General features: G+C 39.5%; 1 protein-coding gene across 5 annotated transcripts in view; it reads left to right on the top strand.

Annotated features, from left to right (window-relative positions):
• STN1 (STN1 subunit of CST complex) overlaps positions 1–22,137 on the top strand; it is a 47,125-nt gene that overhangs the window by 10,731 nt on the left and 14,257 nt on the right. For 3 of the 5 annotated variants that reach the window (XM_075423682.1, XM_075423685.1, XM_075423683.1), the window contains exons 2-7: positions 5,681–5,820; positions 10,477–10,572; positions 15,057–15,128; positions 16,917–17,078; positions 18,359–18,470; positions 19,237–19,399. In XM_075423682.1, coding sequence (XP_075279797.1) covers positions 5,688–5,820; positions 10,477–10,572; positions 15,057–15,128; positions 16,917–17,078; positions 18,359–18,470; positions 19,237–19,399 — 738 coding nt within the window. In that variant the 5' untranslated portion in view covers positions 5,681–5,687. Of the gene's footprint in view, positions 1–907; positions 988–5,680; positions 5,821–10,476; positions 10,573–11,204; positions 11,382–15,056; positions 15,129–16,916; positions 17,079–18,358; positions 18,471–19,236; positions 19,400–22,137 lie in introns of those variants that run through there. The other 2 variants (XM_075423684.1, XM_075423686.1) reach the window with 2 other exon arrangements.

Raw genomic sequence — 22,137 nt, 5'->3', positions numbered from 1 at the left:
AGAAGGATTTCTAGATAGTGCTGTGGAAAGGAAAAAACAGAGAGAGGGAAATACGTTACAGGTTACGATAAAGAGACATTAACTCCAGTAGAAGACTATTACACAGTAGTGATGTCAGGTTATTGATAAAACAAGCCTTTTTTGCCCCCTCTGTATCCTGATTACTATAGGCATTATGGGCAATACCTTTCTATGTTGTTGTTAGACCCCTTACTGGCGAGAGTTTGTGGTGATGGGTCTTTCGTCTTGCACCATCTTCCCTTGCCGGGGAAGTGTATTGTAATATAATCTAATGTAATTAGAAGACATATGATGTTTAAAATTTCAAACAGTGTCTTTAAGAAAATTTCTGTAATTCTTTTTTGTAAACGTGTTATCTCAGGAGGTTAGGCAGATGTTAACACTTGTACAAGTAACATTTCAGGAACTGCTAAACTTCTGGAAGTTCAGAGAAGTTCTAGTTCTCTTAATTATGTTTCAAAAACATTTTTTTAAATTGGAATTTCACTTGCCTGGTATAGAAGGCCTACAGGACATGTGGCGGCCTTACTGACATTTGTTGCAGTGTTTTAAAAAGTCTTTTAGAAGTTTGTTTTTAGAATCTTTACTCCATGTTATCTGTAACCAAAAGCTTTAGTTTCCAGCTCACTGAGATCTGCTTGTATAATAAGATGTGAGGTTGGTTTGGTTTTAATTTAAAATGTTGTATGTGGCCTTGGGTAATTGAAAACTTTTATTGAAATATGGTGGTTTTAACTGTGTTATGCTGGAATTGACTCCACTGATCATGAAGAATTGAATAATACTCATTTGTCATGTAGAGTGTTGACTCAAACACGGATGAGATCAATTCAGATGACACAGGCTGTCACAAAACCCAGCTGTTGACTCTGCTCCTCTTTCCTTAGGTTGCTTTCTCTGTGGCAGGGATGGCTGACCCATGAAGCAGTTCTTTAACAGCCACAGTTTGTAGCTTGATTTATTCAGGTAAACCAATGGTGACTTTAAGTTGTTTTAATGCACTGGACTGGCAACTCTAACAGCTTAGGAGCTGCTTCCCGTGTAAATCATCAGTGCTAGTAGAGTAGTGGCAGTCTCTGGAGAGGAGTGAATGCCTGGTAGGATGTTTAAGCTGTGTTGGTGGGTAAATATTCTCTGCTTCTGATTCACAGCTAACTTGAGAAAGAATCTTTGCAGTGGTCTGCCAGCATATTCTATGGCTCCAAGCGATTAATTTCAAACTAAAGGAAATTTTCTCCAAGAGCTTTGGTTGTTAATCACATCTGCAGAAAAGACAACAAGAAACGTTAGAACAGATACTCACTCTTCTTTGGGGTGTCCATTTCACTGGGGTTGGAAGAAGACCAATTTTTAATCATTTACCACTTTTGAAAAGGTACATGGTGAACACAGGAACAGGAGCCAAGAAATTTATTGGCCAGGGCTGATTTTGTTGAACAAATTACTGAAGTGTTAAAGGGGGAGCCGTTCTAACAAGGCTACCAGATAGGCTGCTTGAGAGGGAAGAGAGAAAATGGGCTTGGTTTTGAGTGGTGGTGGTGTCATAAAGGCTGCCAATTTTCCTTGGTTTCCCTTCTTTCCCTTTTAGGATAATACTTTGCTGAGCTCACAAGACAACTCTGAGGATTGTGGATTTAGCGTAATTCTCACTACAGTCAGGAAAGCTAACATTGATAGCAGTAGGTGAAAGAGACAGCCTTGTTTTAATAAGCTAGTGCCTAGAATTATCTCAAATTGAGGTCTTTTTGTTTATTTGTATTTAGATAAGTACTATGTAAACTTTAGATTTTTGCCTTTGAAACAGAATTGTTTTCCCAAGAAGCAGTCTAAATAGCAGAACTTAATGCTTTTTTTGCTGTTGATTATGCCTTTATAGCTTTTCTTTGGAGTTATTTTATAGAGAGGTAAAAATGCAATACAGATATCTTATATCTAATAAACTTGTGGGCCAGATGCTGTTCTTGCCTTTTTTCTCCAGTAGCAGGATTGAATTCCTTGCACTACAGCAACTGTAGACTCATTACACTGCATTTAATACAAATTGCAGAAAGGGATGACCCTTTGCTAGGACTCTGTGTTGTTTGTATTGCTAAGCCTTATCTGTGTCTTTCAGCAAAAGCCAGTTTAATCCTTAAACATTTGTACATATAATGTCTGTTCAGAATTGTCCATTGTTAGCTGTCTGTGTGCTCATTGATTGTAATGTTGTGTCTCCACAATGCCTGCTATTTGCCCCTTGGATCTTCACTGTGCAGGGTAACTGTTATCTTCCTTGCTGATTGCATATCACTAACCAGTTAAGAGCTGAAAACTCTTCCAGCATAATGGCAAGTTCTACTTTCGCCAGGATGGCTTACTAATTAATTAACCCCTGGGATGGAGAGGCTTCCTGTGCCAACTTAAGAAAAAGTGACAGAAAGATACGGTTATCTAGTGGAAGGGAAATTGATTGGAAGTATTTTATCTGCCTTATAAGAATTATGTTTTCTAATACTATTAGTCTGCCTGAAACAAGCTTGGAAACTAACTGAAAAATAGATACTTTGGAAAGGGTTGCTTCTTTGACTTAACATCTTCCTTTGGTATACGAGCTGTAAGACAACTGCTGTTACCATCACAAGAAGAATGGACCTGTAGTAGGAGTGCGTGGAGGCAAGGTGTGCAGGAGGCAGTAAATATCTTTTCTTTCCAGTAGGCCACAAGCTTTTGGCTTTAAATAGGTCACTGTTCAAATGTAGCTGCCAAGTAGTTACATGGGAGGGAAGAAAGAAAATAGGCTTGGTTTTGGCTGGTGGAAGGGGTTGGAAAGGCCATGAAGAGGCAAGGGGGAGACTGCCGTGCAGAGTGCTCTGCAATGTGCCTGTCAGACATTGCTGAAAGCGAGCGAGTGGCTGGAGTACGGTTTCACTGTCCCAGGCTGGTGTGGATGGGGTGTCTGTAATGCATGGCTTCAGCAGATTTGTCCTGTCAACTTCAAGAAATCTTGTGATATCTTCATAGTGCTGGAGGTGTGATTTACTTTTTATCAAGGAATTTTTTCCAGGTCTGTAAGATTAAACTTGGTGTGTCTGTAGCAGACTTGCACCAAGCAGAGTACGTGAAGATAGATGTGATGGGTGTAGATTTCTTCGGTGAAGAGCAGTAACAAGGCCTGGGAGCTGGAAGGAAGCTCGAGAATTTGAGATTTAACTCCCAGTAGTTTCTGAGATAAAAAGCTTTTGCTGCAGAAATTCTTCTCCCTTCAGGACAGGGAAGCAGTAGCAGGTTTCGGGAGATGCTTCCTTTAAGCTAGAAGTGTTTGGACTTTTGACTAGTGATCTGTTAACATTTGGACATTTCAAGCTTGACAACGGTTTACTAATATACCAAAATGCAGATATTAGTCTCCAGCGGTGTGTCTTCATGGGTTTCCCATCAGCTGTACACATGTGCAGGGGTGGCTTCTGCATTTTACTCCAGTGAGTGGCGGTTCACGCAAAATACGGTAAGTTAGACAGGCTTTCTCGTTTTGGCTGGTTAGCTCAGTCTGCCGTCTGTCTAGGAGCAAAAATGGGTGCTGAGCTATGAGAGACTTTGTAACCACACAGAGTAAGTTGGAGGCCCTGGTGCCCAAAGGAATATTGCTTTGTATAAAAGATGATGGTGGAAAACAAGACTGTCATGGTATCCATGTTTCTTGTCAGGGGAGAAGTGCCACTAAAAGTGAAATGGGTGGGGGACTGTAGCACCACTGAGCGCAAAATCATGTCTTAGAAGTTCGTGTTTGTGGATGGGAGGATGCGGATGATGCTGACCAGTAGTGCTTCTCTTTATTCCAACTTGTTATGGGTTAGCTTTGATTAACTATAGCGTGTATGTTTGCTGATTGATGTGTGAACTCTTCTCATTCACTATCCTTTTTTGTTGGGCTAAATTTTTTTCCCTTTTTTTCCCCCTCTCCCCACTTTTTTTAATAGAAGCTATAAAAGCACAGTAGCATAGGGACAATGCAGGCAACTTTGTACTAGAGACTGCCAGCACAAAAAGAGAGGGATGGGGGACACAAATTTTGTTATGAAAATGAGCATGCGAGTAAAATACAGGTTCAAACTGTGTGTTTGCTTGGGAAAGATTATGATCTAAACTTGACATAAACTGTAGCGAGCAACCAGAGAACTGCCATATGGAGGAATAGCAGCTGTGCATTATTAAGATCATACAGTTAACAGTTTATAAATTTCTACTGAGCAGTGTCTGCAATTCAGCAGCAGAAAAAGTGTCCTTCATCGGGAGGCTTGAGTGAGAAGAGGATGGTGAGACAGTTTTGAATAGACATTGCATGTGCAAAAGGGATAGGTTGGGGAAAAACTGCCTGGAGTGGGAAGGGAGGCATAAATCCAGGTGTAAACAAAACTAGTTTGTTACTCGAAGATGAAGTAACTGGTGGAACTGACTACACCAGATACTCTCAACATCTCACAGAACAAATGACCAAAGGAAGGTCAAAGTGTCACTAACCTTTTGTTGTTTAAAAAAAAAAAATTAAAAAAAATTGAAAATGAATACAACTGTTATCTGCAGTTCTTTTCACTGCGTAGAGCAGATGTCAGCAATGCTCGAGTACATTGTTACACACCATTTTTTCTGTCCCAAATTAGAGTTTAAGTGTGAAAAAAGACATCATGCATAATCCAAGCTCAGCTGTTTCTCAAAGAAGCGAGATGCTACCATGATATTCATGGCATGTTGCCGCTACATCAGTAGCTAGAAGTATCTCCTCAGACTACAGAGGTCACTGGCAAACCTTAGCAGGGAGCTGCTCCCTCTCAGGAGACCGGAGCTGCCAAATCTCAGCCTTATTACACACTATTCAAAATCAGCCCAGTTACCACCTTTGTCCTACAGCTGTAAGTGGCTGACACCCATTTGAGGGTGACCTGGTCAGCTTTATGGGAACAATTTAGCTGTCCATACAGGAGAAGCTAATAAAGAGTATATTCAGCTTCCAAATCTCTACAAGGATCCTTCCTGAATTGAGTGCTGGGTTTTTTTGACATCAACTCAGTGATAAGCAAAGAATTGGCTTTGGTAATGGCAGAAGATAGCAGGCATTAAACAGGGAAATCTGAAGAGGTAAAAGGGGAAAGTAACAATTACGAAGTTATTGGAGCCTGTATGCCCAAAATAAAGAAGGGCTGGCTGCTTTTGTTTTATATAAAAGAAGCCTCGCCCACCACCATAATGAAGCACAGGGTGAACAATGAGGAGAATATCTTATGGAAGGGGAAGAGAATGACAGAGGGAAAAAATAATCAAGTACACAGAAAGGAACAATTAGTATCCCACAATCTAGCTTGTTTAGAGAAGTGTTGTATTTGGTTCTCTGTTTATGGCTCCATAGAGGAGAAATCCCTGAAATTCTGTTCCATTTGAAGGAGCTGGGCAAAATGCTGTTGCTGTGGAGTTTGAGTACTTCAAGTAAATCATCATTATTGATACTTTGAATATTTCATGTGGTTACACAAAGAGAACATTGTGTTAGATAGGTTCCTGTGTCACTTCATCAGGTCTGCTGTGTTATTGTTGTAAAATCACAAGCTATTTTTTCATTCAGCTGAAACCTATGTGAACAGGCCTTTACTTGTGTACAAAATAATTATAAATTCTCCTGCGTTCACAGGTTTTGAATGCAGTCTGAGTCCAAGAAGTATGAAGAAGAGACACCTTCTCTGCATTGGGGGATGGATCCTGTATTTTCTGCATTTGCAAGACTCTATATTAAAGATATAAAAGAAATGAGAGAATCTAAACAAGTGCCAGGTATGTACTTATGTGTGCTGATTATGATGCACACAGAATTATAACTGATTTATGTTGTGCTCTCTATCAAGGGGTTGCAGAGAGCTTCACGAACACCAGTAATTTTCCATGCCTCTAAGATAAATGACATTAGTATATTTAACAGTTCTAAGAACAACAGGTTGTAGTGAAATATGTGTGAAAAATGTGTTTGTTCTAATGGCTTTTCTTCCTCTCACATACATATATATATAGAGAGAGAGAGAGGGAGCTACCTTTTACGTTAAGGTAACGTGTTTCTTCTGTGTGGTGGTGCTTGTTATAATCTGATAAAATTAATTCTAAAAATGCAGTCTTTTCTGGCCATATGTGTTATATCTTTCGACATTTGAGAAGGATTTTATGTGTTACCTCATTGTTGCAAAATTTTGACAGTTGATGACATTGCTGTGTGTCACAAATGCATTGTATGTGTTTTGCTTTTTCCTCTGGATATTAATATATTATAAACCAGATACAGGTTCTGCGGTTTTGTCTCCTTAATTTCTAGATATGATAGATATATGACATTCTTCATACATTTGAACAACTTTACTGTAAATTCTGGAATCTGTGCTGAGTCTTATACCGCACCTTTAATTTCCTAACAATTGTTGAAAATTGTATGCTTTGCAGTCTGTTTCCTGCTGGTCTTCAGCCAATATCACCCACATGTGTACATTGTCTAAAGCAACACGGGTCTGACCTTGAATTTCTGTTTTCACTACAAAGACTTCAAATAGACTGCAGTATGTTTTCTACTGTAGAAGTGTTCATTACACCACACTGAAGCTTGACAAGATGCAAGATTATCAGGGAGGAACCGAAGGAACTTCGAATTAATGAGGAAAAGCAGTAAACCCTAAGCAGAGTGTGTGTTTTAGGTTTGCTTTTGGTGCTTTTTTTGCTTTGTTTGTTTTTGTTTTTCTTTTTTTTTTTTTGCTCCACAGAGACAAGGTACATCTGTTTGGCTCTTGGAATATGCTCTGCCTTGTAGGTTTTGTTGTTATTGTTTATTTTTCTTTTAACAGCAAGGATAACAGCAGTGCTATTGCAGAAATGAAGGACTGACCTTTTTTTGCTCTTCTCACAACCATTTTTATGTATGTGGGGACTTCATGAACTGCAAAGCCCAGTGTATATACCTCTTTGTTATTTAACATGATGCGAGATTTTTGTCTTAAATCCATTGCAAGAATTAGGCTGTAGTCTGCTGTTGATGTTTGTACTAGAGTCAGTAGTATTTAGAGGCCTTTTTAAAGTGCGCAGTCTTATAGTAGTACTGGTGTAGCTAATGCATCTGGTAAAAACTGTTCCTACTTCAATTAGAGACACTTCAATTGCAAAAAAAATACAGGAACAATTCAATGTCAGCAGAATAGGATTGGAGTTTGGAGTTGGACGTTAGTACATACACATGCAAAAATATATTCAGAAGAATTAAACTTGTTAATATCAACAAACATTTCACAAGAGCAGGAACAGTCCTAGAAAGTACAATCCTGTTCTCTTTTCACCTCTAAATTACCTGAATTTCCCTTCTCACTTCCCTTCCTGTTCTTTTACTGAAGTGCATTGTCTTCTGCTTCAGGAACTCGTTCAGGTATTTTATTACTTTTTTTTTTTCTTAAGATGATCCTAAGGAAGTGGTATATGTCATGTCAAGATATCAGCCTTTAAAACTGGTGCATGTGAGCTTTCGCTGCTTCCTGTGCATCTGGTGTTTTGCACAACTGAGCTTGCTTGCAATCCTGTATAATGTTCTAAATAAAACTTTAAAGAATAAAATGAAATGTCATAGAACAACATCCTAGATTTTATTTTCTTCATTCTCCTGGTCTTACGTATATACCAAACCAGACATCTTTCAGTGTATCTTATTTATTGGCAACAAATGATAGCACAACAGAAACACTAAATAAATGTCTTTCAGGGAAGGAAGAAGTTAGGTGTTCGCTGTCAATGTTTCCTGCCTTTAATGGGTTTGTTAAAGACCAGTTGAATCTAAGCATAGGATTGGCTATAAATCAGTCATTAAGTAATGGTAATTAAGAATGAATGAGTGCAAAACAAAGAGTGGTAACTAGGAGGAATGGAAAGAAACACAGACTGAATGTCAGGAAAAACATCCTTAGAATGACATCCGCTAAACCGTAGAGCAGCCTTCACAGGAAAAAGGTGGGATGCCCTTCACTGGGATTGTTTATATCCTGACTGTACAGATTGCCAGGAATTTACTGTACGGAATGGTGTTGCATTGGCCCTGAGGAAATGGACTGAATGACCTAATAAGTTTTTTCTTTCCATTTTTAAGTATTAAGATTTGATGCCACAATGACTAATCCATTAAAACAACACAGAGGAAAGCGGTAAACCTGGCCAATTACTCTGCTGCTATAAATGGTGACAAGCAGGCTGGAAAACCTCCCAGATAAAAACAGCAATTGTGTTGTCTTAGAGGCCTTGAAATGAGAGTGGGTGTCAAACTCTGTTGTAACACATAATCACATCATGGAAATGAGCTTTTCGCAGAGTTATCATGCCCCACTGCATTGTGACAGCTTATCAACAAGCAAGGGAAGCTACAAATAGCGTAAAAGGAGGTAATAATAATTAAAGCAATGGCAAACAGCTTAGTGTTCAGTAGTGCTGGTAAAGACATGACCAGAACTTGCCCTAGAGAGCTCTGTGTCTATAGCTCCCTACACCGCTGCTGTGGCTTCCTGTTGTGGTAACAGCCGATTAATGTATGTGTTATTTACTGGGTTACTGGGAGCTTGACTGAATGTGCCTGAGCATAGCTTCAAATGTTTAGTATATTTTTATTGCTACCAATAGGAACATAATTTGAACAAATAAGCTGTCAGGAGAAACAATTTACACCTTGAAGTCGTCAAGTTCAACAACTTTTAATAAAGTAAATATAACTTCATCTTTCAAATTAATTCAGTTAATTTCTCGGACAGTAAGGGTGGAGTTCTATGTGAGTTTATGGGGAGAACCTGTTCTATCTGGTCTCTGTCATTTGCCAAAACTGAGCTTACTAACTGGGAAATAAACATGGTAACATGTTCTTTGTTTGCACAGGCAAGAGCTTGGAGTCTCTGCTCCACAGACTTAACCTGAAACTCACTCAGACCTTGTTTTTTAGAGATTTTGTAAGGTTTCATGAATAATTATATACACTGAGACCATCTCCATTGAGAGTTTCTATAGCTGTGTTTGTTGGTGTCCTGGTAAATGGAATGAGAGAAAAGTGGACAGACCTGCTAAACATTCCCTACATGAGACCTGACCAGTGACTACATGATTAGTATAGCCAGCTCTAAGATGACAGTGACAGATGCGTTCTCAGAACATTGCAGTGGATTTTTATGAGCAAAACCTCTGTTTATGAGCTGCTTGGCTGATCACCTGTGATTTCTTCTGAAAGTTTGGGGTTTTTGTCTGTCTTATGTGAAAAAAGTTAATTCCAGGCGCGTTTAAGGCTGCCAGCTATGCAGGACAATTATTTTTGGATTTTGGTTTTGATTTTTTTTTTTAATATGGAAAATTTTTCTGACTCCTTTGCTGCAACGTTTCTTTTTCCCTTTGTAAGAATAAGAATTGCCACAGTATCTGGAGCCAACTCTTCCCTTCTGAGTCCCTTGAGTTATCTAGTTTTTAAAAGACAGTTTTTGAACATCGCAGATAGCATATTTCAGTAAAGCAGCAGTATTCAAAAACTGAAGAAAATGTATGGACTGAAAATTAGCCAGCCCAGGATATATCTGGAGCTTATTGCCCTGTTATCCTCCTGCTAGTGGACTGTGAAGCTTCAGCATATAACATTTACATCGGTGTTTGTTAACAACATCTGTCACTCTTGAAAGGGATTACAGCATGTGGCAACCTCAGTACCGTCAAAGCCCACTGGGCTCTGATTCCTCACTGTTTCCTGGACGTGTTTTTACGCATTATTCAAGTCATCTTTATAGAAGCACAAAAATAGCTTTGAAGTGATGTTTTTAGAAAGTGTTATTTCAGAAACTGAAGTTCAGGATGCTGTCCACGATGACTGCACAGTGTACTCCGCAATCTGAGAGGGTTCTTTCTCTCCCACCAACCCCCATGGCTCCTGTTCTTTTAGAAATGAAAGACAGAATTATGTTAGTTTTCCTTTTGGAGACTCTGCCTTAATCGGGAACAGCTGCGTTGTGAGCAGCTCAAACTGCTTCCATTGTGTTCTGTTATTTATTCTGAAGCCTGATGAAGATGTTAAAAAAAAAAACCCACCAAAAAACAAAAAAACCCAACAAAACAGCAACAAACAAACAAAAAAAACCTGAAAAAGCTCCTAATGCCTGCAGCGAACAAACTGTTCTTCAGATCCAAATGTGCAAGAAAACAAGAGGTTAATAAAGTTCTGACACCCTACAAAAACACGCTTTTGGTATCCTAGGTAGAGCTGATAGTTCTTCCTGCTAGTGTTCCCAGTCCTCTCTGATCCAGGGGATTTTTTTTCACGTGACTAGACCTTGTATGACTTAAGATATATTAAATATGTAAAAAGGTATGTTTTTTACTGACAAATGTGACTATGTAGGATGAGGTGTTGAAAGAAATAGTTACACTTACCAAGAAAGTTCTGTGTTCTAGGTATATTCTTTTATAATGGACATCCAGTAAGACAGGTGGATGTTGTCGGGATGGTGGTTCAAACGAAGGAGCGAGAAGCCTTTTATAATTATGGAGGTAAGAAAATTTTCTTTCTTCTTTCATTTAGCAGCCTTCTAATCTTAGTTACTTTTAGAACTTAAAGGTTGCCTTACTTGATCATTGTCTTTTCTTGATATAACTGTTCTGTTATCCTAATACAGCGTATATATGCAGCTCAGATTACTTAGCAAATTTAGGGATGCTACTGTTTACCTCCACTTCAAAAGCAGAGAAACAAGTAGTTAAAACAGAATAACTGATTCATTTGGGGTCAACTAGCAAATCTTCGTTTTGGTTGTTGCTTTGCCGCTGGACTCTGCCATCTTCCTCTCATATATGTGTGTGTATATATATATATATGCACAGTTCTTTTGGTCAGTTATAAACGGATTTAAGAGTCCTGCAAATGGGAAGTCTCTTCTTCCTTTCCTGGACCTTAGAAATCCCTGCTGACTTTTTGTATGTTTTGTCGTAATGTGGTGCCAGCTTTTAATAGCAGTCAGGAGTTTGTTTATATTTAGATGTGTAAGAGTCTTAGCAAATCTAACTCAAGCATCATAGTACCAGTCCTTGCCAACACCAGCTGGGAGTTGTCTCCTCGCTATTGCTTTTGCCAATACTGAGACTATTTTATTAACATGAAAACATCTGATTGTCATTTTGTTCAGCTGTCTTTTTCATCTGGAGAAAAAGCAAAGTGGAGTAGTGGTGATGTGGCAAGTTTCAAAAGGTGGGGGAGGTCATCTCACAGTAGGAAGGGGGAGCCAAGTGCATAGATCCTTTTGAAGCACTTGAAGGACTCATGTCCAGTGTCTTCCTCTGCCATGGGTTTCCACCTGATGGAGGTAAGTCATGCACCGCCCCTTCTTACCCAATTCCCTTGCTTATGAAATGGAGTCAGCAGCAATTCCCTGACTCACGGGAGTGTTGTGAAGATACAGTTCACAACTTAACCAGGTCCCAGCTTCCACACCTGCAGTTGCATCATGCTGCTACAGAGTAGCATTAACTGCTGTGGGTATAGCATACCCTGCACTGGGTGCGGCTGCTCAGAGTTGACTCTGCTTTGCAGAAACGTCCACGCAAGTTTCTTGGAGTGGGTGTTTTCTAGATTTTTTTAAGTCTAGTTTCTGGATGTTTGTTATGGCCCTGCCATTACGCTGTATAACGAATTGGCAGTAAATATTTTGAAGCACAAGTTTCTCTGGCACTTGAAGTAGCACAGGCTAAACAAGCACCTAAGTTTAGAGGCGGAGATGTAATTGATGATGTAATGAAGTGTTGAAACATAAATTGAAGGTCAGCTCTTACTCTTTTATTGCATTGGTATGTAAATGCAGTTATTTCATGAGAAGAGAGGAAGACAGAATCAAAATAACCAAGGCAAAAACAATTCTACGGGCCAGGGTTTCCCATGCTGCTCTCAGTATTAGTTCGGGTGTAAAGTTGTTGGAAATGTTTGGCTGGGGCAGAAAATGGAGCAATAGAAATAAAAAGAAGCTGCAGAGTAGTGGAATTAAGGCCTTCGTTTTAGATCAGCCGACCTTTAAGTACAGCTCTCAGTGAGCCTGGCTTCCTGCTGTCCTTTCCAATCCAGCTCCACGCTTTGTTCCAGCAGTTCCTGGTTTGAGCTTTCAGGCCACCTGCCAGGGTGCCCCTCCCCAGCCTGCCCTCCCCTTCAGGCAGGCTGACTCTGCCAGCCTAAAATTGTAACTTCTTAGACAGTTTCCTGCTTGTAACTGCTTGCATCTCTCAGTTCGACAGACTCGGGTTGGTGAGTCACAGGGCAGGCGTTGCGTCAGTTGGAGCGCTGCACGCTGCTCAGTACTTGCTCGCTTTCCTTCTACTTAAAAGTGACTTACAAAGCAATTCCCCCTTTTTACTTTTTCTCTGATAGAGGACTGAAATGTCTTTGTGTCACTGCCACTCTCTCTCCCCCTCATTTTCTATCTGTCTACTTCAGAACACACACCGCTTTTTTGAAGAGAATCTTAGGTCCTCTCTCTGCTGAAAACCATACAGCCTGAACTGGTGATAAAATAGTATTTGTAAAAGAGAATGAATTGACTCTTTCCTAACTAAAAAAAAAAAATTAAAATTACATGTTTTGTAAAACCTGATTATGACATTTTGATTTGACTGTTTTTTGCTATTATTAGGAGCAATTAGGAGAAGGATATCTAATATAAGTGTAGCTTTGAACAAGCTCATATTTTAGCTAATGCACCTTCCTGACCTCTTTTTTTTTTTTCTTCCTTTCCTTCTTAACAAAACCAAACATCATGTGTGCTTTTCCTTATACTCCAGAACTGTTTTGAAAGGCTGAAAGGCACTTGCCTTAAAAACAAACAAACAAAATCTCAGTAGGCTCATGCAGGCCCTGTAAGAACCATATCCTTTTTGTTACAAAGAAATAAAAATGAACACAATTATCTCACTTACCAGGTAGCTTTGAGAGTGCTACCCCTCAAAAAGTTAATGTAAGAGTCAAGAAAAAAAAACCCAAACCAAAACAGAAAAACCCCCAAAACAAACCCACAAAACCCAAACAAACAGAAGTTTAAACACAAGGAGTTGAGGAAGGGTGGCACAGGGAGCACAGAAAGTTTTCAAAAGCTTGTAGACCCCTTAAGTGCATTTAAAATAGATTAACATTCTCCTGTCTAATTAGAGTACAATTGCAAGACTTCTCATTCATCAGTGGTTCAGGAGGTATTTGTCTTCTTGCTCAAAGCTTTTGTTTGTGAACTGGGAAAGCTTTGTTCTGGAGTCTTGCTCTGCTACCAGATTCCCTGTGTGGTCAAGAACAGTTCAATCTCTCCAGGACTCCATTTGCAGCTGTTACATTAGTGAGGGTTTGTCTGGCTTCCTGATCCTTAAGTCTTGTTTGTTTTGTTTCTAAGCCCTATTTAGGAAGTGTATCTGTTGCAGTTGGTGCAACAGAGCCAGTCGCAAGCTGGAACATCTAGAAGCTGCAGTAATGTAATAGTAAAGTGTCATCTGCCTTGTTTCTTATTGCCATTGCTGTCTTGTATGAATGCCTTTGCATGGTATGGGAGGACTCTGACTCCTAATAAAATAGTTACTTTTTGTCTATACTAATGAGAGGAAATCTGACCAACTGGATCATTGTCTGTGCTCTGCTACAAAATTAAAACTGCTGAAATAGCTGCAGAGACAGCAGCTCAAAAGGAGGATAGCAATGAGGTGATCACACTTCTGTGATGGAATTTGGAATTGCCTGCATCTTATAAATGCTGTATTGTTATTATGAATGTACAGCTAAGCCACTGGGAAACAGGAAGGCAAGACAATGATTTGAAATTGGACCCCCCAAATAGGGAGACTGTTTTAAAACATGTGAGACAATGCAAAGGCATGTTACTTTGATGCTGTGATTCCCAGAGGAAACAACTGCAGGTACCAATCTGTACCTTCCTGGTAAACATTGCTGTTACTTTTGTAGTCATGGATGTGGTTTAAGGAGCAGAAGAAAACTGGAGATTCCAATTTGTGAAGAATGGAGGCTCGGTCTTGGAGATGGCTACATTCAAGGAGCAAGGTGCTTGGAGCGTTAGCTGGACTGGAAGTGTGATCCTTGCTGTGGTTTGACAGACATTTAGTGCCTTTTTATTTAGAGAGAGTTTGTTGGACATGCCATCCTTATACAGTCTCTTGATATGCAGAACAATTGATTCTTCTGATAGTTTTTTAGGGTTTTTTGGATTTTGTCTTTTTCTGCTGTTCTTGACAACGCAGTGCCTGGGGCAGAAATCACAAAACTTTTTTTGATTAGATACTAGCAAAACAGGAAAAGCTAGACAACTCCCTTGCTCAGGAGAAGGTGTTAAGCTTTTTTAGCAACGGAAGTGGCTTGCATGTCACCAGTACGTATGCTTTAAGTTGGGAATTCCTGGCCTAGAGCATAACCACAAGCACTTGCTGTCCTCTGTCCTTCCTGGCTAGAGCAGCTGCCTTTCTGCTCTAATGGAACATCCTCTTGTACAGGAGAGACCAGCAGACTTTGTGCACAATATTAGCATGGAAATCGATGCAGCTGGAGGTGGCAGCACTCCTAATTTATTCACATGACTCTACTCCTCCAATGTTGAAGTGTTGTTTTCCTACTGTTACAGTAATGCTTCTGTGTTTTGTGCCTGGTTTCGTATTTTAATTTTTCTGGCTTTAGCTTTCAACACTGATGTTTTTTCTGAGACTAGTAGCCAATACTGAAGCCTCATAATCTAAATTAGTGGTTGATCTTTTTTTGAGAATATACATGTTACTTTGCTCGCTACGCACATAAGCATGGTATCTGATGCTGAGCTACTTCTCATGACTGAAACGACTGTGGAGATTATTTCAGAGGTGTAAGTAGGGACTGAGCACCTGCTTTCCCTTTCAGACTGGTTGGAGCAAGATACCTTTGGCAGTCGCATCCTATATATCTGTGTATCTTCACTTCTTGCAACATCACTACCTGCTTTCTTACTCTCTAATTCTTGCAAATTTTTTTACAGTGGATGATAGTACAGGAGTTATAAATTGTGTCTGCTGGAAAAATCCCATGGTAGCAGAGACATCTTTATCAGGTAATTTATCAAATAAATAATTCTTCTTTTAAGTGTACATTTTTGCTTGTGTCTGTCTTATGTAATTTGGTAAATGATCAAACTTACAGAAGAGCCAATTCAGCTATTTAATTTTAAACCATGACATCCTACAGCCTGGGCCATTTTCAGAGTTTCATATTACTTGGTCTTGTGTCCAATGGTCATGCAAAGAAAACCACTGCATTATGACCTGTCTTGCCTTTTCCTTATCTGAGTAATATAGTATTTCACTTCTATGCTGTGACATTGTTCAGAGAATCCACTGCTCATGGTTCTTTTTGTGACTTCATCTAGTGAGGAACTAGGCTGGAAAACTGCCACATACCACAGCTTCTGTTTCCAAAGTCAATCCATTGACCCAGCAGCCTGGTCTGTGTTCCCCACCCTTGTGATACAATGGTTTCAGGACTCGTCTTCTCTTCTTTGTTTCCATTCGTATTCTCCTGCTCATGCTTATGCTGTCAGTGATGAACTCAAAAGTAGCTGAACACACAGTGGGATGATGCCAGCAGTCTTTTACGATTTGGGAAAGTTCTAAATGTGCAGAAATTGTGCATTTGAAATTAATCTATTATTGCACTCGATAACAGAAGAACTCAGCCAGTGTCTGGCTTTCTCTTTGCTTTTTCTCCCACTGTCTCATAGATCAAAGTATGGAGTACTTTCTACTTCGGACCTTCTTGACAGCTCATGTAGTAGATTGACAGCCCTGATATGGAACTGATCAAATACTACTGACATAAATGTTACTAGTGCCATCTGCCAGTGTTGGGGTTACACACACACAGAATGGGGAAAGGAAGCTTGGAGTAAAAGCTAAAAACTCTGTTGTCCGTGGAACAAGCCCATTTATACAGACAGACAATTTGTACTTACTTTTATTTAACAATCATAAGACAAGTGGTATAAACAATCACAACTGGAACTGGAGTCTAGAAGACAGCTCTTACTTTTCGAGAGGTGATATTGTGGCACAGCTTTCCAAAAAAATAATGGGCACCCACAATCAAAGCAGTTTTTTATGAGAAACTTAAATTCGTTAAAGGAATTGCATGAAATACTGCTTGAAATAGAATGAGGTCCCAGAATACTCGTTTCAGCCTTCTGTTCTTATTTTTGATGTACATCAGTAGTGCTTGAATGGGCACTGTATTATTAACAGAAATCAATTCATTTGTACCTGTTAAAGAAAACAGCTGCTAGGGGGCACAGGAAGCTTTCTGCCAGCCTTTTGTAATTGTGATCAGGGATACTTGGTTCATTAATCAGTTTTTAAGTTATGAAGAATTTACTCTCTTGCAAAAATGTGTTACGTAAACGTGAAGTTCTGTCAAGTTGTATTCACTTCAGTGTAGACACCAAATTACATCACATGAATACTTTGGCCCCACCTCAGATGACTCGTTCTTCTTTTATGTAAAAAGTCTAGCTGACCTTTCTTTCCCCCTCTCATCCGTCTGAGCATGACAAAATCAAAAACTTACAAAACCCATTTCAAAATAAGATTTCAATTTTGCAGCCCATCTATGACATTTTCAGTGGTAAATCAGTATCTCCTCCCTTTTACACGTTCCCCAGGTGAACTATTTAAATAAATATAATGCTGTAAACTAACTTTGTCACCCAAAAGTTTTGCTACCCAGGACACCTGGGACCTTACCCCTTATTACTAAAAAAGACTCCTGTGATGCTTAGGTGTTTGGATGAACACAAAAGGACAGTACTCTTGGCCTTGACACTTGACCTCCTTTCCCCCACTTCTTACAGGTCATCTAAGCACACCCAGCAGTCTCACTGTGCTTAAACAGATGAAGAAACTCCAAGAAATGGTGGGCCAGAAAACCAAGCTGGAGATCGGGGATGTTGTCAGGGTCAGAGGTCACATCCGAACCTACAGGCAACAGAGAGAGATTCAGGCTTCATGTTTCTGTGAGTGTTGTGGATCTGTGACTTCTGTAACTTAGTTGTCTGAATTCGTGAGAAGACCTAAGCTGCATGTAATTCATTGAATCATTTCCACTTTATTTTCTGGCATCTCATTTTTCTAAAGAGGTTTTAATCTGTGTGTCTTTATTTCAGTTTTAACTGTGTAAGGTTAGAAAACACACTACTTAATGTGTGGGATTAGATTGCCTGTAAATGAGGTATTCCTGGAAAAATCTATAAAAGATTACTAGCATGCATACAAGAATGCGATGCAGGTGCTGTGGTTGGGTGTCTGTGAGAGTGACTTGCTCTTCAGTGTCTTTATGTTGACGTAGAACATCCAAAGCCCATGGGAAGGGTCTTGGTGACCTTTTGTGTCACACTTCACCAAAAGTGTTAGCTGCTTTGGAGGAATGGTTGCTCTTTGTCGCAGCCTGTATAATCCATTCCGTGGGCAGACATCAGCATATGGGCACACTGTCCCACTGAAGCCCAGGTTCTCCTAAACTCTCTGGCTCTGCAGAATGACTGAGGAGTGTTCCTCCTCTTCAGTCACTCGGGCACAGATCTGCGTGCAGGTGCTGCCCCTGTGTCTGACAGCTCTTTGGGCAGCAGGCTTCTGCAGTCCACTGTTTATGCCGTAGGAGCTTCCAGTTACGTATCTTCTTCTCTCCTCCGCATCTGTGTTGTTGGGTAAGAGTTGGTTTTCCCCAGTGAAATCTTTGAGAGACAATTCTGAAGTGACTCGTTTGGTGGGAGAAAGCCCGTCTTACGAGAACCTTGTGTAGCTCACATAAAAAGTCTAGTTTTTTTTCAGCTCTACCTATAATCCGGGAGGGAATCCAACCTTCCTTTCCAGACAGAAGATTTATGAATATATAACCTGTTCAAGGGCTGGTAATACCATTGTTTCATTAAAGGAGAGCCATGCAATTCTAATAGCCTCTAAATTGCTTTCATTTTGGCCCAAATAAAGCTCCTTACTATGTGTTAAATTCATCTAATGGATAAAGACTGCTGAAAGGTGAAATAGACATCGTAAATTCTGTTTAAGTAAGGTGTCAGACAAAAGCATAATTTCAGTGTGCCACAACAGGTCATTTACCTCCTTGTGAACTGTAAAAGCAGGAGTAGCCTTTGTGGTTTTGTTTTTATAAAAACAACTGTGAACAAAATTTGCCAATTTAATACTGGCAGCTCTGTTGTGCTGCCTCAGGTATACTTGCTTAAAAGATTGGTATGGCAGTCCTGACCAAATATGCATGTTCTTTTTGCCACTCTAGATAAAGTGGATGATCCTGTGTGTGATGTTCAGATTTCAAGAATGCTGGAGCTCCCCTGTCTCTATAGAGAAGTTTACGATAAACCTTTCCAAGGCTTCAAGGAGGGGCAGAGGTAAATGCAGTAGCCAGACTGGTCTTGAGGCAAAGTGGGGGATTTTATTTCTGTTTGTTATTGTAATAACTGTGGAGAAAGGTAGCACAAGGCCCGGCTGTGATTTAGACTGCACATGTGTACAGTAGCAGTCTGCTTTTCTCACAAATAATTGACAGTCCATACAGCTGAGATACCTGTCCATAATCTGAGAAAAGAAATACAATGCTGAACCAAAGTGAATATTTGGAAAGTAGTAAAACACTGTGTACAGACATCTTGCATCTAGTAAAAAAAGCTGGGTTTTGAGCAAGATTTGGGGATGAGGTCAATGGATTAGATGGAGCAGTGTTCTTGCCTGATTTTGTTTTATGTGTAAGGATAAGGAGCTACTCCATTGAAACGCCCTCAACTTCTGCTGCCCTTGTCATCATCAAATTATAAATACGTAACCTCAATAAAATGAGTCAAACGCCCATTCCTGTATTCAGTTTGAGGGTAGCTGGATGCTTATTAGCAGGTCTGATGCACATAGTGTGGTTTCAGAGATTGCAGATCTTAATATCACAACACTGTTACAGCAAATGATTGAAGAGAACAGTTGAATGTTTATTGCATATAAAAATGGTCTGTTTTAATTAAGGGTTTAAATTCAGATTTTTAAAGGACAGCAAAATGCCTTTTGACCTTTGAAAACCAGTCTAGCAGGCTAACTTTAGGTAATTGTAGTAAAAAAATGTTAGTAGTATATTTCTTGCCTTTTGACATGTTCTCTGTATCCTTGTAGTGGCCTGGAAGGTCAGAATTTCTCAGTCGATATACTACAGGAGAAAGTGAAAGGATTTCTATTAGAAAACAAAATTCAGACCTTTTACCAGCAGGAGCTGGAAACAATTGATACTCTAGTGTCCCTGGCTGGTGGGCATCTACCCAGTCCCAGCTGTCAGGAGGTGAGTGAATTTAACAGTTTCAAGTTTTTAGTGGGAGAAATAATACCATGTACTTTTTTTAACCATAAACAACCAGATAACAGTCTGGTGCCTTCAGAGGATTCAAAAACCACAAGTGTTTTAGCTTTATGCATGAATTATTTACAGGGCTTGAGGAAACCTTGTCACTGAGACATGTAAAAGTAGACTGAAGAAAGCCCTATGAGAAAATTCTGCTGTTGAGGGTAATCTTGTATAAGGGCTGCCTACAACAGGCACTAACTTACCTAGCTCTGTAAATAGTGGCAGTATTGGAAAAAGAGATCCCCTTAAGGTGCTTGAGTTGTTTGGGACAGATGTTTGAGATGCTGAATTTGGTCAGGAGAAGGGAGCACAAAGTCTTTGTCTTGTTTATCATTTGAAGCTCAATATATTAATATAGATGCTCAATATATTAATATAGATGTGGCTTTCAAAAGGAGGTTATGAGTGGATGAACAGGGCTTCCTGTTACATGTTTCTTGTGTTGGAAATCCCTAGCTGTGATTGAAAGGATCAGAAGGTGGGATTTAATTGAAAGCAGTTTACATGCAGTTGCGTGTAACCAAATTGTTAAAACTTTCCAGTGAGATAGTATGCTCTTGACAACTACAAAATGGGAAATGGAACAAAAAACATTGTGTAAAATGGCTTTATATTACTCTGTGTTATTTGGATAAATTACAAACCAGATTCTCAACTGATGTGAAGTGGTAAATTTCTACAGAATTAAGAGTTATGTTTTTTACTATGTTGCCAATGGCAACTGAAACTATTAAACTAGAGCTTTGTGACTCACTTGTTTACTTTTTGGTTTTCTGTAGAGAAATAAATCCATGGCAGTCATTTTTACTTCCTGATTCCAATATGCACTGTAAAGTTAAATGCTATGTTATATTAACGTGTGATGTTTGTTGAATTCTTAAAAAAACCCAACAAAACCCAGTCCGTTTTAGATGAGGTCAAATAATAATGAAAAGCTCTATTCTTGATGGCCTTGTTGAACTGCTTCTGATAGCTGTTTCATGATAGCTGTTTCTTTTATTTTTATTAAAGGCATTTTTGTTGTTTGCTTTAAAGCAAGCATGGATAGAAACAGTAACAGGAGCTACTCTCATTTTTGACAGAAATGTTTGATACTAGAATATCCAACATGGGACAGGATATTTTTCTAAACTAGCTGGAACAGTATTAAAAGTTCCCAAACACTTTACATTAAAGGAAATAGTGGTCATTGTGACTAATACTGGAAACTTCTGTATCTGAAATTTCAGCATTTATAGAAGGATCAAGATTAATAACTTTCGAAGCCATTTAAAGCAGGATCTAGTGCAGAACAAACATAGAAAGGCACAAAACAAAAAACAAACCAGCAAAAACAGTGTGGCATCAGCATTGTTAGCAGTCATGAGAAGCTATCATAAAAATTAGTAGTTGCTTCTGACCATGATGGAACGCTGTGAGTGTGTGTCCCAGGAATCTGGGCACACAGATGCTTATTTAGAAATTGCAATTCTCCCTATTGCCCTTTGGTATTAATTCCTTGTAAAGAGGCTTATATCTCTTTGCATAAGAAAGAACCTGCATTTGTCAAGTGACCTGAATGCTTTTAGAGGAGTGCCTAGTAATGCTCTGGAAATGCATTTTGTTGTTCCTCTGCTCTGTCTCTTGAAAGTGTCGCTTCTCATAATTGGCAAAGAGTCAAGTACTCAGTTTGACCCACAAAAATAAGTGTGATTGATCTGATATCTGTCCATCTTCCTTTTTTTTCCTCTCTGCAGTCTTCTGTTTTGCATCTCCCTCAAACCAAATGGACAAGGAGTACTGCTAGTGTGGAATGGTATTTCATGCCTATTTGGCAAGGAAGGAGATAGATGAGTGGACCAAACTAATTAGGCCACATCACAATGTGCACACTTGTTCACTTCTTGCACTTTTCCTGGATGTGAAACGATGAGTATTTGGTTGTTCTTCTACTGAGTTCATTGTTCTGGAGCGCAGTTGCTGTTCAACTCTCTTCTTGCCCCCCTCTTCCTTTCCCTGTGATCTGAAGAGATGTGGTGCACCCCCTTTATCCCTTTCCCAACTTTTAAAGTACTATGTTCATCACAGTAGGAGGGTATCTGCCCATGGAATATTTCCTCCAGGGAGGTGGTGAGCTGCTGTGGAGACACTGGCAGTGGAGCAGAGCAGGATGTGAAGATGGAAGGAGGTAGCTGGAATAGCTGGACGCAGGCAGCATCTCTGTTGCTTTTCGGCATTACTGTACCTGAGCCCTGTCCACATCCCATACATGTCCTGCAATGCCTAGTTCCAGTCTTAATGGCTCCCTAGCAGTGCAGTGTTTTGGCCCTCCAGAATAAATTTCTCTCCAGCAGATACACATGGCAGAACTCAAATCATGTCCTCTGCTCAGAGACATAGTAGGGAACTTTATTTTTGTAGTCTACAGAGGTAGAGAGAATTGGAAGGCTTGATGTTTTTAAAAATAGTTAAAAATTAACAAATCTGTTATGATTTTTAAAACGAGTGGAGCTTTATTTCACATAACCTATGCCCTCTCTATCCCCACGCTGTAGTCTTTCTCTTATCCTATAAAAGAAATTACTTTTGAGACTGGAGGGGTGGGTACCACAAGGAAAAGTACAATTAAAAAACAGAAAAGTATTCTTGTGCTTAGAGAACTTTAAGAGTGTATTTGCTGGGCTTAGATAATTATG

This window comes from Opisthocomus hoazin, chromosome 6, assembly GCF_030867145.1.
Source record: "Opisthocomus hoazin isolate bOpiHoa1 chromosome 6, bOpiHoa1.hap1, whole genome shotgun sequence".
NCBI lineage: Eukaryota > Metazoa > Chordata > Aves > Opisthocomiformes > Opisthocomidae > Opisthocomus > Opisthocomus hoazin.
This window is presented reverse-complemented; position numbering and strand designations above follow the sequence as displayed.